At 39.4% G+C, this 16352-nt stretch overlaps 1 protein-coding gene across 2 annotated transcripts in view; it reads left to right on the top strand.

Moving 5' to 3' along the window:
- The window catches only part of kcnh8 (potassium voltage-gated channel, subfamily H (eag-related), member 8), a 121363-nt gene that overhangs the window by 86163 nt on the left and 18848 nt on the right, over positions 1 to 16352 (top strand). For both annotated transcript variants that reach the window (XM_037535540.1, XM_037535541.1), the window contains 2 exons: positions 754 to 863; positions 1729 to 1808. In XM_037535540.1, coding sequence (XP_037391437.1) covers positions 754 to 863; positions 1729 to 1808 — 190 coding nt within the window. The remainder of the gene's footprint in view (positions 1 to 753; positions 864 to 1728; positions 1809 to 16352) is intronic.

Below are 16352 nucleotides of genomic sequence, written 5' to 3' on the forward strand. Positions count from 1 at the left end.
TGCTTATATAAGTATGCTCACAAAATTGTTGGGAACCTCTGGTCTAATAACATATTCTGTTGAAGTGAAAATAGGTCAACACATCCTCTAAAGAGAACACACTTCTGAACATATTTATACATGTTTACTGTTAATAAGCTGAATTATTAACATTATTATTATTATTATTATTAGTAGTAGTAGTAGTAGTAGTGTTATTATTATTATTATTATTAACTTGAGATACAAGTTACATCCTTTTTGACTTGTATGTAGCAAATAAGTAAATAAACTAAATAGATCATTATTCATAAACCATAAATAATAATTAAGTTTCTACAATTTAAAATAATTCTTGATGTCACTAAGTGAATGGTTTATAATTCAGTTGATATCATGTATTAATGCATATCATTGCTGTTGTGCCTAAACATTATCTACTTTTGACATTTTTACTTTTTGACATGTCTTGGTTCAGTAACCCTTTAGACCAGATAGATCATTCATGATTAATGTAACAATAGAAATGGTCAAAATTATTTGGTAGAAGTCTGGTTGCATTGACTGGTTGCTTTTGTTAAATGTTTTGACTTCTCCTGTAAAGTTAATGTCCTGAAGACACAAGGTTTTGTTCTAACAGTGACAATATGTAAGGATACACTTTGTTAACAATTATTTACAAACACCTTAGATTGTTATTAAGTAACTATTCATGAGGGCTGTTATTATAAAGTGTTAGAGATTTGGCTTTTGTTTGTGTACATGCATTTTCAGGGTTGTTGATGGAACAGAAGCTAGTGAAGGTCCAGAACACTCTCCTGCATTCACATTCTCACCTGGTCACCAGAGCATTGGGCCACCCAACACACATGTCAGCAAAGCAGGTCAGTGTTTGTGCCCGTGAATGGAAAAATCATGCAATCACTACCTATTTTGGAAGTTTTACGCTTTATTTAATCAGTTACACTGATATACTGTTGCAGTAATTTGGGCACCCCAGTCAATTTTCAGGTTCTGTTGATTATGAAGTGATGAAAAGTTTACATATCCTCAATCCTGTAACATGTTGGGAAAACACAAAACTTTTTGCAAAGTTTTGCCAAATTTATGCCACAATATCACAATACTTCTCAAACATTTGAGAGATAGCATTAATGAAGTAAATGAGCTCCTGGCGCTGGCTGTGAGCTGAAAGAATTTCTTACAAACACGACTTTTTGATTGGACTGTTTGTTCTTGTTCTTAAAATTGCACTAAAGGGAACTTTACACAGTAGAGATAGGTTCTAAATTTTTTTATAGTGAACACACTTTTCTGAGCATATTGTGGATGTTGGCTGTTCTAGAATAGCACTAAGAGAACATAGTTAGTCCTGCTTAATTGGATTTAGTATATGGTGTGAAAGGTTGAGTCAAAATCATGGTAGCGAGTTTTTGATGGCCGTTTTTAAAGGTGGCAAAACTAATGCATCGTGTCTGTGTGTCAAAATAGCATGATACATACCAAGTCTTTTAATATCGACATATGGATATATATTTTTGCCATATCGCTCACCCTTAAACAGTATTTTAAACCAGATGGAATATAGATTAGCAGAAAGAAAACATATTTCTTTTTGTGTGGATTGAACTTTCAAACGTAGAATATATAAACTAAGCTGTTATTATGTAGTAAATGGACTTCAGGTGCTTTATAAAGCAGATATAACATCTATAGCTGCCATTTGTCTTTAATTGCCTGCTTGTCCAGACATCCTGCAAATCACCACAGCAGAGCTAGCCGCTAAATCAGAAGAGACCAGAGGACAGTTACGCCACCTAGACCAAGAGGTATTGTAACACAGCTCCTTTCTTCTTGTATTGGTGTCAGTGTGGTGGTGTTGTGGACATGTAAGAATTGTTTTCATTTAGTGTTTAGGTACCAGTAAATGCAAAGCTTTCTTAGTTTAGTCTAGGTGAACTCTGAGTGCCATGCACTCTGTTAGTAATGAGTTAACCTGAAATCAGCACAGTTCAGGTGAGCTCCTGGTGCCCTGGTACTCACAAACCATATGGTCAGACCCAGTAAGGGAGAGTGAGAGTGAAAGAGGGCAGCATAGGGTATTTTTCAAACACTAGAGGACATGGAACATGTTAGGTGTGGAAAGTGGGGCTGGCCCCATGTTGATATCAGGGAACGTTCGGTGATGCCCTTGAACCTTCTGTTACGTTCTTCAGGTTTTTCATCTGGCATCTCCATGTAAAGAAATAATAAATACAAAGATGTGGTGCATTAAAGTGATAAATATTGCTATTAGAAAATGCAACATAAAATGTACAAGTGTTCATAATAAAAACAACTAATAATGTCAATAAACAGTTATTCAAAAATGGTCAGAAATGGTCAATATCATACAACGAACAGTACAGTAATATTTAATAACTTGGAGCATTAATACAGAATTATTAACTTGATGTGTGTGGTTCTATGGCTGTATATTACAGTGCAGTTAGATGGTAGTGATTAGCCGACAGTCATCGCATTATACTGATGAAGATATGATGACTTTACTAAACTATCAAGTTTTGACTGAGCTCTTTTTGGATGCTCTTTAAACACCCTTACAATTATCAGATTTATCTGCATGGGGAAGGTGTCTGAAGCACAACCGATGTTGTTCCTCTGGGTACAATTACATATTTCCACATGAGAGATCTCCAAATATAAATATCAACAGATTGCTGTAAACTCCAAACACATGGTCAGAAGCAACATGGCTTTTGTTGAAAAAATATATTTTTTGTTGTCCTTCTATTTCAGGTTTAAATGTGTAACAACTTATTTTCTGAAGATTTGACTTGGCAAAATAAATTAGTCAAAATAATGACAAGGTCAACAAAATAAATAATTCCCGTGTAGTATGTATGTTATTATTTCAACAAAAATGATAATTTTGAGAAATTAAGACATTATGTTTCAAAACAAATGTTTCAGAAATTTGTGAAAATAATTATTTTCACCTTTTGTTTTGAAACTTAAATTTTTTGGCTGATGGGATGGGCTTGAACTTGAGTTCTGTGCTAAGTGCATTTGGAACATATTGTAAAAACATTTGAAAACTATATGATTTTGAATGTGTCCTCTTAGCTTTGTGCAGTACATCAAAGAATGCCAGAGATATTTCTGCCACATAAGCCACAGAAGCCTGAGCACACAGGAATAATAAGGTGTAATGTGGAGTGAGATAAGCGAGATTTATTAAGGGCAAATCCAAAATCAGGGTCGAGACAGTCCAGGTTCATAGAGCCAATACGGATAGATCGGGGAACGGACATGACAGACACCAGAATTCAACAAAACAAGCACCACAGCAGATAACACCAACAACACAGACAAAGATTCAAACAAAGACCAGTAAACACAAGGGGCAAACACAGGGCTTAAATGAACAGGGAAAACGAGGGACAGGTGGAAAACAGGTGGAGACAATCGGGGTGGAGTCATGAAACCAGGGGGCTAAACCAAAACAAAACGCACATGGGCTAAACCAAAACACGAACACATGGACTGGACTGGGAGGGGCCAATCGTGACATAAGGTAAAGAGATAAATGTGGTGGCTTTAATAAAGCAGATACTGCAGAGCAAATAAGTCTCAATATTTGTTTTTAATAATTGTTTGAGAAAAGAAAACTTTCATTTCATTATTTGGGCAAAACTTTAAAACATGTACAATATACCCAAAGTATTAAACAACAGCAGTTTAAAACACATTATTCTTCTAAAAGAAATGAAAGTAGTTCATTGCTTTATTTAGTTAGTTAGTTAGTTAGTTAGTTAGTTAGTTAGTTAGTTTCTTCTCTAAGCACAAATAATGTTAGCTATGTTATTTTAATAAAACCGCTCCTAAAAACGCCTATGCAATGAGGCAAAAATGCAAAAGAGCAGTGGTTGCACTTTTGAATATTTTAAGGCTGCTAAAGGACCATTCCATTTATTTAATAAATCACTAGTCACTTATTAATTAATTAATAATAATACATTAATTAATTATTAAATAATTAATACCAAAATGGTGTTTGCAAAAGCACAAAGCATCAGTAAACATGCCCCTAAGTTGCTAAAGTCAGCCCAGTAAATGTAATGTTAGACTACATGTTGCAGAACAGCAAGCCTCATGGAAGAGAAGATTTCAGTGATGTAAAGTACAGTACTGGTCAAGTCAATTAGCTAAAAAATGTGTTGACAAATTAACTGATTATAGAAGTAATTGACAGTTGGAGCCCCAGCAAATATTATTATCAAAGCGTTATAATAGTTATAGTTTATCCACATTTATGTAGCTACTGTGTACTTTGTACTACTTTGCTCATTTTTAGAGTTCATTGATTAACTTGATTAAAACCATTTGTATTTCTCATTTATTATGTTTTTATTTATTTATGTTTAGTGTACAGTCAACATTTATTTTTACGGTTTGTGCACTATAATATTATTCCTATAAATAACATGGAATAAAAACATTCAGACCGCTTCAGTTGATGCAAAATAGTTTTTTCCTGTTTGTTCCTTTTTCAGGATAATAGAGCATCCTCCCACCCATTATGTCCCACTGAGAATAAAAATCAATTGCTCAGTATTGTGGAGACGAATAATCAGAAAGTTGCCATAGCAATGCTGAAAGTTATGTAACTATTGCATGTGCTGAGACAATGGGTGACCCACTGGTTTGACAGTCAGATGGCTGCATTGACATTAGATTCTTCACAGGTGGCTCTGCAAGAGGTCCTGTACAGACCTCTCTCTCTTTTTCTGTTGCCTCTCCTTGTTTCCTCTCTTTGGGTGTCATTTTTGTCATTCTTTTACCCTGTTCTGTCGCTGTCTCGCTGTCTCTCTCTCGCTCTCTCTCTCCGGTTCCCTCTTCATGTCTCTGTCTCTCTCTGTCTTATTCTCTCTCTTGCTAACAGACTGTCTCTCAGCAGGGTTTTAGTGTAATCCATGTTTGGTCCGGTCCACTCAGAGGTGTGGGGGGACCTTTCCTGGTGCCCCTTCCTGTCTGATGCTGTGTTCTAATACCTTCTCCTGTCTCCGATGGCATTTACGGATCATTAACCAATTAGACTCATTATTTGTTACTATCACTTTTTTGGCATGTCACCCTGTGCCTCTGCCAAGTCCATGCTCATCTACGCCGAGATCATCTGTGCCATGTTCTGCGCCATCACGAATACTGTATTTTTTACACAGTGAGCTGGCTGTGGATAGAACCATGACGCATGGCAGTCTCACATGTACATAATTAGTAAGACTGAAATACTTCTATATAATTACTATATAATATTTCTCATCATACAATACAGTATATAACAAATTTTTGTTATTATTAAAGCTGTCTGTAAACAACAGCATATTAGTTTTAATAATTAATAACGCACACGCTCTCAAAGTGTGCACTTTCAACTGTAATCCAAATCAGGTGAACAATGTAGGAATTACAACCATTTTCATACATAGCATCTCCACCCACCCCCACCCCCCATTTTAATTTTGAAAATATTTAAGTGAAAGAGAACTGGCGCAGCTGTTCCATGACCAGATGTGGTTTATTCCCTCATTATTTCATTTAGAAGTAAGCAGATAAAACGTCTATAGTTGATTTCAAGTGTGGCATTTGTATTTTGAATCTGCTGTTGTTGACGCTCGATATGAAGCCCAAATCAACAACATTATTATCAACTATTTGGTCCATTCTTTAAAAGGAAGAACACACTGGTGAGTTCAGAAGCAACAAACCTGAAAAAACACAGAAATCAACTGTGGTGGATGACAGGAGAATTCTTTCCTTGATGAAGAAGAACCCCTTCACAGTAGTTAACCAGATCAAGAACATCCTCTAGATGTTAGACATATCTGTGTCAAAGTCAATAATCTAGAGAAGATTTCACCAGAGTAAATACAGAACATTCACAACAAGATATAAATCATTGGTAAGCCTGAAAATTAGAAAGACCAGATTTGAGTTGGCCAAAAACATCAAAAAAGCCTGTACAGTCCTGGAATAACATCTTATGTGCAGATAAGACAAACTTGCATACCACCTCGTCTGTCATGCGTGGTGGAGGTAGTGTTATGTGGGACTAGTTACCTTGTTTTTTTTCTGATAATGTGCCGACAAAAGCAGCAGGATGAATTCTAAAGTATGTAGGGCTTTAATATCTGCTCAGATTTAGACCCATTCTTCAAAATACATTGGACTGCACTTCACAGTGCAGATAGACCATAATTTGAAGTGTACTTAAAAGCAACCCAAGACTTTTTTTAAGGCAAATATAAGACTAAATGTTGATGTAAATACTCTCAACTTAAAGCAGTTTGAGCTCAAATTCATTGTTTAATGCCCAATATGCTTTAGTAGGAAGCTCCAATAACAATAACTTTGTCAATGTTTAAATATCTATGGACTTGATTGTATAACATTTGTTTGTGACTTGACAGTATAACATTTATTTGAGATTTATTTGAGTTTTAAACAGTAACCTAGCATTGCGTACACATTCTATCCTCACATTGATATATGTGCATATGTGAAATTTGAATTCCTCTAGTCAAATTATGTATTGTTGATTTTCTAAGTGTAAATAAGTGAACACATCCAGAAAATAAAGTAAAGTTTCTGTTTATTGTGCCATATTTATGTTTTATTTTTTCCAGTAAATCCAGATCAACAAAGGAACATTAATTGTTTATTAAAATGTGCAGAATTGTGTCGTGTGTAGAGGATGTGTGTTTTTTTCACTTAAACAATTAACAAAACTTTTTTGATACCCAAATTTTTGCATACAATTATATGGATGTCTTTAGAGTTTGTTCTTATTCTGCCTTAATGAAATCTTAGCTTTGGTAGTTAAAGCCTCAGCAGATTATTTCAAACCACAGTCTGCAATCATGAGAGCATACTGTAACCTTTGCACTCAGACATTATTCTGTAACCTCTGACCCCAATTCTCTCACTAATGTCCTGGGGAGAGTGGCTCAGCTCTCTCTTTCCAACTGATATATGGCATTAGAAAACTAAAGATTTTAATAATCTCCATATATAATTTAAATATAATGTCAGTTTATTAGGCACCATTACCTGTTACCTTGATCCTACCATTATTGGTCATTTTATCATGTATTCCTACAGTGGGGTTAAAAAATCACCACCAGAAGAGACCACTTTTTTCATAAAATAAATAAAAAAACATTTAAAATTTGTGAAATATTTATAATTTGTTTTTTTTTAAACAAAATTTGTTTCTGGATCTTCTAAATTTTAGCCAAATTTAAATTTTTGACAGTGAAAAGCTTAAGGTCTTTGCACTAAAAGGTTTTTTTTTATTTTATTTCTGTGTTCTTAGTAAGCCTAACACATTAACTTCCACACTCACAAAACCCAGACAGTGTGATCAACACAGATCTTTCACATTAGGCATCATCAAACATCTGCAGCCTAGCTGAACACAGAAAACACAGATGAAGCCCTAATATGTCTATGTGCTTAAAACCTCATGTCTTCCAGTAAAGCACATGTTCAGACAACTCTCAGGTGGATTTGATATACTTATCAGAGGCTTTTGCTCAAACATATGAAATTCTTTACAGCTTGAGTGCATGCTGACATAAAGGCAAAAGAAGAAAATACAAAGAATTCCTGAAATGTATGTTTCAAAGATTCTACTTTTCACTCAGAGTTTTATCCTGATAACAGAATTTGTACTGAAAATCATTCAAATACATTGGAAAGAAATGCAAATTAGAAGCAATTTCATTAGTGCTCTCGGTAACACTTTACATTAAGGGTTGCCAGTTAATCATTAATTATAAAATAATAAACTATGAACCTCTCCATGGATCACCATCTTATCGTGGTGGAGAGGTTTGTGTGCTTGAAGGACCCTACGAGCTATGTTGTCTGGAGCAAAAGCTCCTGGTAGGGTCTCCCATGGCAAACTGGTCCTAGGTGACAGGCCAGACAAAGTGTGATCCATAACCACCCCTATGAGGACAACAAAGCAGGACTCGTGTACCCTGCCCGGATCAGGGTTACCGGGGCCCCACCCTGGAGCCAGGCCTGGGGGAGGGGCTCGCCAGCGAGCGTCTGGTGGCCGGGCATTCACTCATGGTGCCCGGCCGGGCCCAGCCCGAAGGAGCTACATGAGTCCCCCCTCCCATCGACCCACCACCGATGGGAGGGGCAGTAGTAGGGGTGCGGTGCATTGTGGATCGGGCAGTGTCCGAAGGCGTGGGCCTTGGCGTTCTGATCCTCGGTTGCTGAAACTGGCTTTTGGAACTTGGAACGTTACCTCACTGGCGGGGAAGGAGCCTGAGTTGGTGCGCGAGGTTGAGAGATACCGACTAGATATAGTCGGGCTCACCTCAACACACAGCTTGGGCTCTGGGTCCAATCTCCTTGAGAGGGGCTGGACTTTTTTCTTTTCTGGAGTTGCCCATGGTGAGAGGCGGCGGGCAGGTGTGGGCTTTCTCATAGCCCCTCGACTCGGCGCCTGTATGTTGGAGTTTTCCCCGGTGGACGAGAGGGTAGCTTCCCTACGCCTTCGGGTTGGGGAACGGGTCCTGACTGTTGTCTGTGCTTATGCACCGAACAGCAGTTCAGAATACCCAGCCTTCATAGAGTCCTTGGAAGGGGTGCTTGAAAGTGCTCCTCCTGGAGACTCGATTGTCCTACTGGGGGACTTCAATGCTCACGTGGGCAATGACAGTAAGACCTGGAGGGGTGTGATTGGGAGGAATGGCCTCTCTGATCTGAACCCGAGTGGTGTTCAGTTTTTGGACTTCTGTGCAAACCACAGTTTGTCCATAACGAACACCATGTTTGAACACAAGGATGTCCATAAGTGCACATGGCACCAGGACACCCTAGCGATCTGCGGCTTCAGTCGTTGCCAAGGCAAAAACCCGGGTGTGGGAAGAGTTCGGTGAGGCCTTGGAAAGTGACTTTAAGTCGGCTCCGAAAAGATTCTGGCAAACCGTCAGGCGACTCAGAAGGGGAAAGCAGTGTGCCACTAGCACTGTATATAGTGGAGATGGTGTGCTGCTGACTTCGACTGAAGACGTCATTGGGCGGTGGAAGGAATACTTTGAGGACCTTCTCAATCCCACCGACACGTTCTCCAGTGAGGAGGCAGAGTCTGGGGACACGGGAATAGGCTTGTCCATTACTGAGGCCGAAGTCGCTAAGGTAGTTAAAAAGCTCCTTGGCGGCAGGGCTGCAGGGGTGAATGAGATCCGTCCCGAGTTCCTCAAGGCTCTGGATGTTGTGGGGCTGTCTTGGCTGACACGCCTTTTCAACATTGCATGGACATCGGGGGTGGTGCCACTTGATTGGCAGACTGGGGTGGTGGTGCCTCTTTTTAAAAAGGGGGACCGGAGGGTGTGTTCCAATTACAGGGGAATCACACTCCTCAGCCTCCCTGGTAAGGTCTATGCAAGGGTACTGGAGAAGAGAGTCCGGCTTATAGTCGAACCTCGGATCCAGGAGGAGCAGTGCGGGTTCCGCCCTGGTCGTGGAACACTGGACCAACTCTTTACCCTCTCCAGGATTCTCGAGGGTTCATGGGAGTTTGCCCAACCAGTCCACATGTGCTTTGTGAATTTGGAGAAGGCATTCGACTGTGTTCCCCGGGGTATTCTGTGGGAGGTGCTTCGGGAGTACGGGGTACATGGCTCTTTGCTACGAGCCATTCAGGCCCTGTACAAACAAAGCAGGAGCTTGGTTCGCATGGCCGGCAGTAAGTCAGACTTTTTCCCAGTGAGAGTTGGACTCCGTCAGGGCTGCCCTTTGTCACCGATTCTATTCATAATTTTTATGGATAGAATTTCTAGGCGCAGTCAGGGGATGGAGGGTGTCCGGTTTGGTGACCTCAGGGTCACATCGCTGCTGTTCGCAGATGATGTGGTCCTATTGGGGACATCAGGCCGTGAACTTCAGCTTTCACTGGATCGGTTTGCAGCCGAGTGTGAAGCGGCCGGGATGAGGATCAGTACCTCCAAATCCGAGGCCATGGTTCTCACGCGGGAAAGGGTGGAGAGCCCTCTCTGGGTCGGGGATGAGCTCTTGCCTCAAGTGGAGGAGTTTAAGTATCTCGGGGTCTTGTTCACGAGTGATGGTACAAGGGAGCGGGAGATTGACAGGCGGATTGGTGCTGGGTCAGCAGTGATGCGGGCTCTTTACCGGTCTGTTGTGGTAAAGAAAGAGCTGAGCCATAAGGCAAGGCTCTCGATTTACTGGTCGATCTATGTTCCCACCCTCACCTATGGTCATGAGCTTTGGGTAATGACCGAAAGAACGAGATCGCGAATACAAGCGGCTGAAATGAGTTTCCTCCGCAGGGTGGCTGGACTCTCCCTTAGAGATAGGGTGAGAAGTTCGGTCATCCGAGAGGGACTCGGAGTAGAGCCGCTGCTTCTTCACGTCGAGAGGAGCCAGTTGAGGTGGTTCGGGCATCTTGTTAGGATGCCTCCTGGACGCCTCCCTTGGGAGGTGTCACAGGCAAGTCCACCGGGGAGGAGACCCCGGGGAAGACCCAGGACACGCTGGTGTGACTATATCGCCCAGCTGGCCTGGGAGCGCCTCGGAATCCCTCCCAGGGAGCTAGTGGAAGTGGCTGGGGAAAGGGAAGTCTGGGCTTCATTGCTCAGGATGCTGCCCCCTCGACCCGAACCCCGGAGAAGCGGAAGATGATGGATGGATGGATGGATAAACTATGAATTTCCCATTATTTAGTTATTAGTTAACTCTTCATTAAGCTATTACTTATTAACTGAGTTAATAAACTAAGTGACCCTTATTAAGATTAAGCACTTATCAGTTAGTAATTAGTAATTGAGTTCACTGCTAGTTGAGTGTAACGAGGTGAGATTTATTCGGGGCAAATCCAGGGTCAGGGTAAAGACATTCCAAGTTCAATAAGCCAACACAGAGAGAATGATGGGTAGACATAGCATAACTAAACACAGAATAAACAATACATTCAGCACAAACAGTACAAAGACCAACAAACAACTAGAAAATACACAGGGCTTAAATACAAGAGGGCTAACAAGGAATAACAGGACACAGGTGAAAAACACAGGTGGTAACAATCAGGGGCTGAATCAGAAAACAAGGGGGCTGGCCTGGGAACGAATCAAAACAAAGAAAGCATATGGACTAGACAAAAAAAAAGCACACGGAAGACTGGGAGGGGCCAATCGTGACATTGAGAAGTTAGTTTGTCATTAGTTTATGGCCTACTTACTCATTATCTGTGTACTAACTGTTATATTGTCAATGAACTAATAGTATTTTTATTCATATAAAGAAGTAACATGATAACTTTCTAGCATTTATGTGTTAGTCCCGATAATTATCTGTTAATTAATCAATCAATCAATCAATCAACCTTTATTTTGACTCGGAAGTACATTGAGGGCAACCCTCATTTTCAATGTAGCCGAGCATTTACAAAAACAGGGATTGACATGACAAAGAAAATAGTAACTACATTTAATCATTTTAAATTAAAAGAAAATTTAAAATAACAGTGAATAAAAGATAAAAGTAGATAAAAATAGAACTTGAGATTTTAAATGGTAAGAAATTAAAATCAAAATAGATAAGAAATTAGTAAAGTAATAATACAATATCACAAATAAAAAAGTAATCATAAAAACTTAAAATAAAATGAGAGGAAATAAATAAATAAATAAATAAAAAGAGATAAAAAAAAACTAAGGAGAACTAATACAAAAATAAAAGTTATGAATAAATATAATTAAGTAAAACAGGTACAGGCTGTCTGTAGGTGGTTTGATATTAAAAGTTTAAAATGACTGAGTGACACCAGTGACCTGAGTTTTAGTGTTTCCTGTAGTGAATTCCAGCTCACTGGTGCACTGTAACTAAAAGCAGATTTTCCCAGTTCAGTAAAAACTCTTGGTACCTGGCAGCAGATCCAGTCACTAGAGCGAGTCTGATAATTACTGTTATTTGTATTCATCAATGAAGTGATGTATTCTGGCAAATGACCGGAAAGTGTCTTATAAATAAAAATCAACCAGTGTGTTTTCCTCTGTACCGTTAAAGAGGGCCACCCAACTTTTGCATACAGCTCACAGTGGTGAGTTCTGTACGGATCTCCAGTGATGAACCTCAGGGCAGAGCGATACACTGGGTCCAGTAATTTGAGAGAGCTGGAGGGAGCATATTTATAAATAACGTCACCATAGTCCAGCACTGATAGTAAAACTGCTTCAACTAGTCTTTTTCTGGCGTGCATGGGGAAACAGGACTTATGTCTATAAAAATAACCCAGCTTCTGTCGGCATTTACTGACTAGTTTATTTATGTGTGGTTTAAAACTGAGTTTATCATCCAGCCATATGCCAAGGTATTTATATTCCGTGACTCTCTCAATAGTGGATCCTGCCAGGTTAGTAATATTTACAGCACTAAAATCAGTATTAAAAGATCTGGAAAACAGCATGAACTTAGTTTTCGTGGCATTTAAAACTAGTTTGTGCTTATATAGCGCCACCTGCAGAGCATTAAATGAGCTCTGTAATTTTCTTGTTGCAGCATGAATAGAATCAGCTGAGCAATATAAAATTGTATCATCTGCATAAAGGTGAATTTTGCAGTCTGAGGTTGAAGCAGAGGTAGCAATATCATTTATGTAGATATTAAATAAGACTGGACCCAAAATTGAACCTTGTGGTACACCTTTAGATACAGATACCAACTCTGATTTATAATTATTCAATGCCATACATTGATTTCTGTCAGTGAGATAGTTTTGGGTCCAGTCCAGCGCAGTTGCATCAAAGCCAATCTTTTCTAAGTTCCGTAAAAGAAGAGTGTGATCAACTGTGTCGAATGCTTTTGTTAAGTCAATAAAAATAGCTGCACAATGTTTCCTCTTGTCTATGTCTGAATAAAGATTGTTTAAGACCAGTGTCGTAGCAGAGATAGTGCTGTGACCTTCTCTGAAACCAGACTGATATTTAGATAAAACAGAATTTTCATGAAGAAATTATTTCAATTGCTGGTTCACTAGAGATTCTAACATTTTTGCTAAACACGACAGTTTTGAGATTGGCCTATAATTATTCAGATCTGTTGTCTCACCACCTTTATGCAGAGGAATTACATGAGCTGTTTTCCAGACCCTGGGAATTCTGCAAGATAAAACTGAAAGATTAAAAATGTATAAAATGTATTCTAAAATAATCGGGGCTGCGAGACGCAATAAAAAGGGGTCCAGCCCATCTTCTCCCGTGGCTTTTCGTGGATTAATTTTAGCCAGGGCATTAGCAACTAAATATGGAGAAAATGGCTGGAGTGAGAAAAGACCATGCGTTCTAGAAACAGTAGAGCTGAGATCAGTTTTATTCAATGGGTTTGTGCTATTCTTATCAAAGATGTGGCCGGCTGCAGCAAAATGAGAGTTAAAGGCTTTACATATTTCCTTCTGGGCAGAAATCAGCTGACCGTCAACTGAAACGCTTGTTGGAAAAAGGGGGGAATTCTTTTTTAGAGAATTTACTATTTTCCAGAAGTTTTGAGGGTTTCTAGTGTTGGTGATTAAGCTAAAGTAATATTCTGATTTAGCTTTTCTAACAACAGAAGTACATTTATTTCTCAGCTGTCTAAAGGTAAGCCAATGGTCTCTCTCCCCTGAGCGTCTAGCAGTTGACCAAGCTTTATTTCTGGCCTTAAACAATGAGGAAATCTCACCCGTAAACCAGGGACTTGATCTGTCTCTGATTCTTGACTTTTTGAATGGGGCATGTTTGTTTACCACTGTTAGAAAAGTTTTACTGAAGTGGTTTAGTGCCCCATCAACATCTGAGATTTCTAGTGTAAGGTGGATTTCACTCATTGCTAAGTCAGAAAGGAAAGCTTGCTCATTAAAATGATTAAAATTTCTTCTAACCACCAACCGAAAGCCTGTTTTGTTTGTGCAACTGTTTCTAATGCATCCGATGGGACAATGATCACTTATGCCAAGTTCAAAAACTCCTGAGGCAGTAATTTTGTCAGCTTTATTGGAGAGTATTAGATCTATCAGGGTTGACTTGGTGGGTTCTTTCAGATTTGGGCGAGTCGGTTCATTGATTAACTGTGTTAGGTTAAGATTGCCACATATTTCCTTTAAGTGATTGGATGCATTAGAAAGCCAGTTGAGGTTAAAATCACCAAGGACCAGCAATTCAGAAGCACTAAATTTGGATAAAAGATCAGCTAATTCCTCGACTGCAGAGTGTGGGGCACTCTCCAGAAATCAGGAACCGGTCAGCTTATTTATTAAAAACAAAACTTTTCATCTTTTCTTTTCTTATAGTTTACACTTTGCATGTTGTATATGTGTGTTTAAAAAGTAGATAAAGTGTTGAGATTTTTTCCTTTTTTTTGGTATTTCCAATATTTTTTCCTCTAGAGCTTTAAAGTGCAAATGTGTATGCATTTTGTATTGGTATTTGCATTTTGGAAAGTTACAAAGAAAGACAATCAAAGAAACAGAAATATTTCCTTCTTTTGTTTTTAATAAAGAAGCTGAAAGGTTTCTGATTATTTTTTGGTTTATTGAAATTAGTAAAATTATTCAGAATAAACATATCAATTGAGAAAGTATGTGTGTTTTCCACTTTACTTGAGGGGACACCAAAACAAGTAAAGAGCCATTAATGCATCAGTAAGTAGTCATGTTTTAAATATTAGTTCATAATATAATTAATGGAAAAGGTTGTCACTTTACTTGGAGGGACACAAAAGCAGTAATTAATGATTAAGTAAGACGAATTTAAGAAGTAAGGCGGCACGGTGGCGCGGTGGGTAGCGCTGTTGCCTCACAGCGAGGAGGGCCTGGGTTCGATACCCCTGCCGGGTGACCGGGGTCCATTCTGTGTGGAGTCTGCATGTTCTCCCTGTGTCTGTGTGGGTTTCCTCTGGGTTCTCCGGTTTCCGTCCAAAGACATGCAGTCAGGCCAATTGAGTGGATCAGACACAGCAGGGCTGCTGGAGTTTTTAAACACCTCAGTGTCACTGGGGGACTGAGAATAGTCCACCAACCAAAAATATCCAGCCAACAGCGTCCTGTGATCACTAGAGAATGACCAACACAAACTGTGCAGCATCAGATGAGCTATCATCTCTGACTTTACATCCACAGGGTCAACCAACAACACAGGTACAGCTAATAGAGTGGACACTGAGTGGTCACAGTGTTTCCTCCAGCAGCACTGCTGAGCCTGATCCACCCGTACCAGCACAACACACTAACATACAATTAGCTTAGAAACAAGTCATAATGTTATGCCTGACATGACTTTCAGAGTCTTTATTAAACTTTAGCAACACTTTAGCCTTAAACTTTAGTGTTCTCATCAGTGACTCTGGCTCTGTTTGGGATGAGAATCAGACCTGAATAATCTCTCCACTGTTGCTGTTGCGGCTCCAAAGAAGAACTAGATTTTTAGGCAAAATCACATCACCCTCCTTTACTGTAAAATCGTTATAACACACAGTTCTAACACAGTTTTCACAATAAATGGTATTAAACGCTGGAGTTAATTGAAGTAACTGTTAATTTAATAACCTTTAACGCTGAAGACTGACACGCAGACTGCTGGACAGACAGTACAGCAGATCACGAAACGGCAAAGCCAGAGATTTTGAGATGGACATCGATCATTTGGAGATGCCCCATTTCCTCCTGCTTCGTTTTAATTTTCCCATCCTACCTAAATAGTCCAGCAGTACATGTAAGGTGGGACAGGACAATTTGAACGAGTGCAAACTGGTAAAAAGTCGAACATTGAGAGATATTTTACAAGAAACTCGTGGAAAGTTTTCTGAGATGCGAGTAAAGCAGCTATAGCATTTAGCATATTATATTATATTATTACAGCATATTACATTTTTAGCCTGAACTATGAGCACATACTGAGATTTACAGCCAAGTTGGTAAAACAGACATAAAATGTCGTGGCTCACAAGGTGATTCGATTTTTGCTGAAAGGACAAAACACCTGTTCTTAACATTTCGGTTGCGAGCCCTGAGTTAAGCCTAGTAGTAAGGGGTGATCAGTGCATGGGGCATGGGGCGCGGGCATGCCCGTTTGTTCGAGCTGTCCGCGGCTCAGTCATTACTGCACAGTCGCCACCAGACCAGTGAATGACTGCGTTCTGTTGCTCAAATTTTGCACGGATTGACTGAAGCCTATAGCGAATATAAACTTAGGACAAAAAGTAAGGAAATTTGTGTTTGGTAGATTATTTCTTTGTTGTAACAATGCTTCTTGGCAAAAAATCTTATACCATTGGAAAGCCTGTTAATTTCCCTTTTAAATGGT

Source organism: Pygocentrus nattereri, chromosome 27, assembly GCF_015220715.1.
Source record: "Pygocentrus nattereri isolate fPygNat1 chromosome 27, fPygNat1.pri, whole genome shotgun sequence".
Lineage (NCBI taxonomy): Eukaryota > Metazoa > Chordata > Actinopteri > Characiformes > Serrasalmidae > Pygocentrus > Pygocentrus nattereri.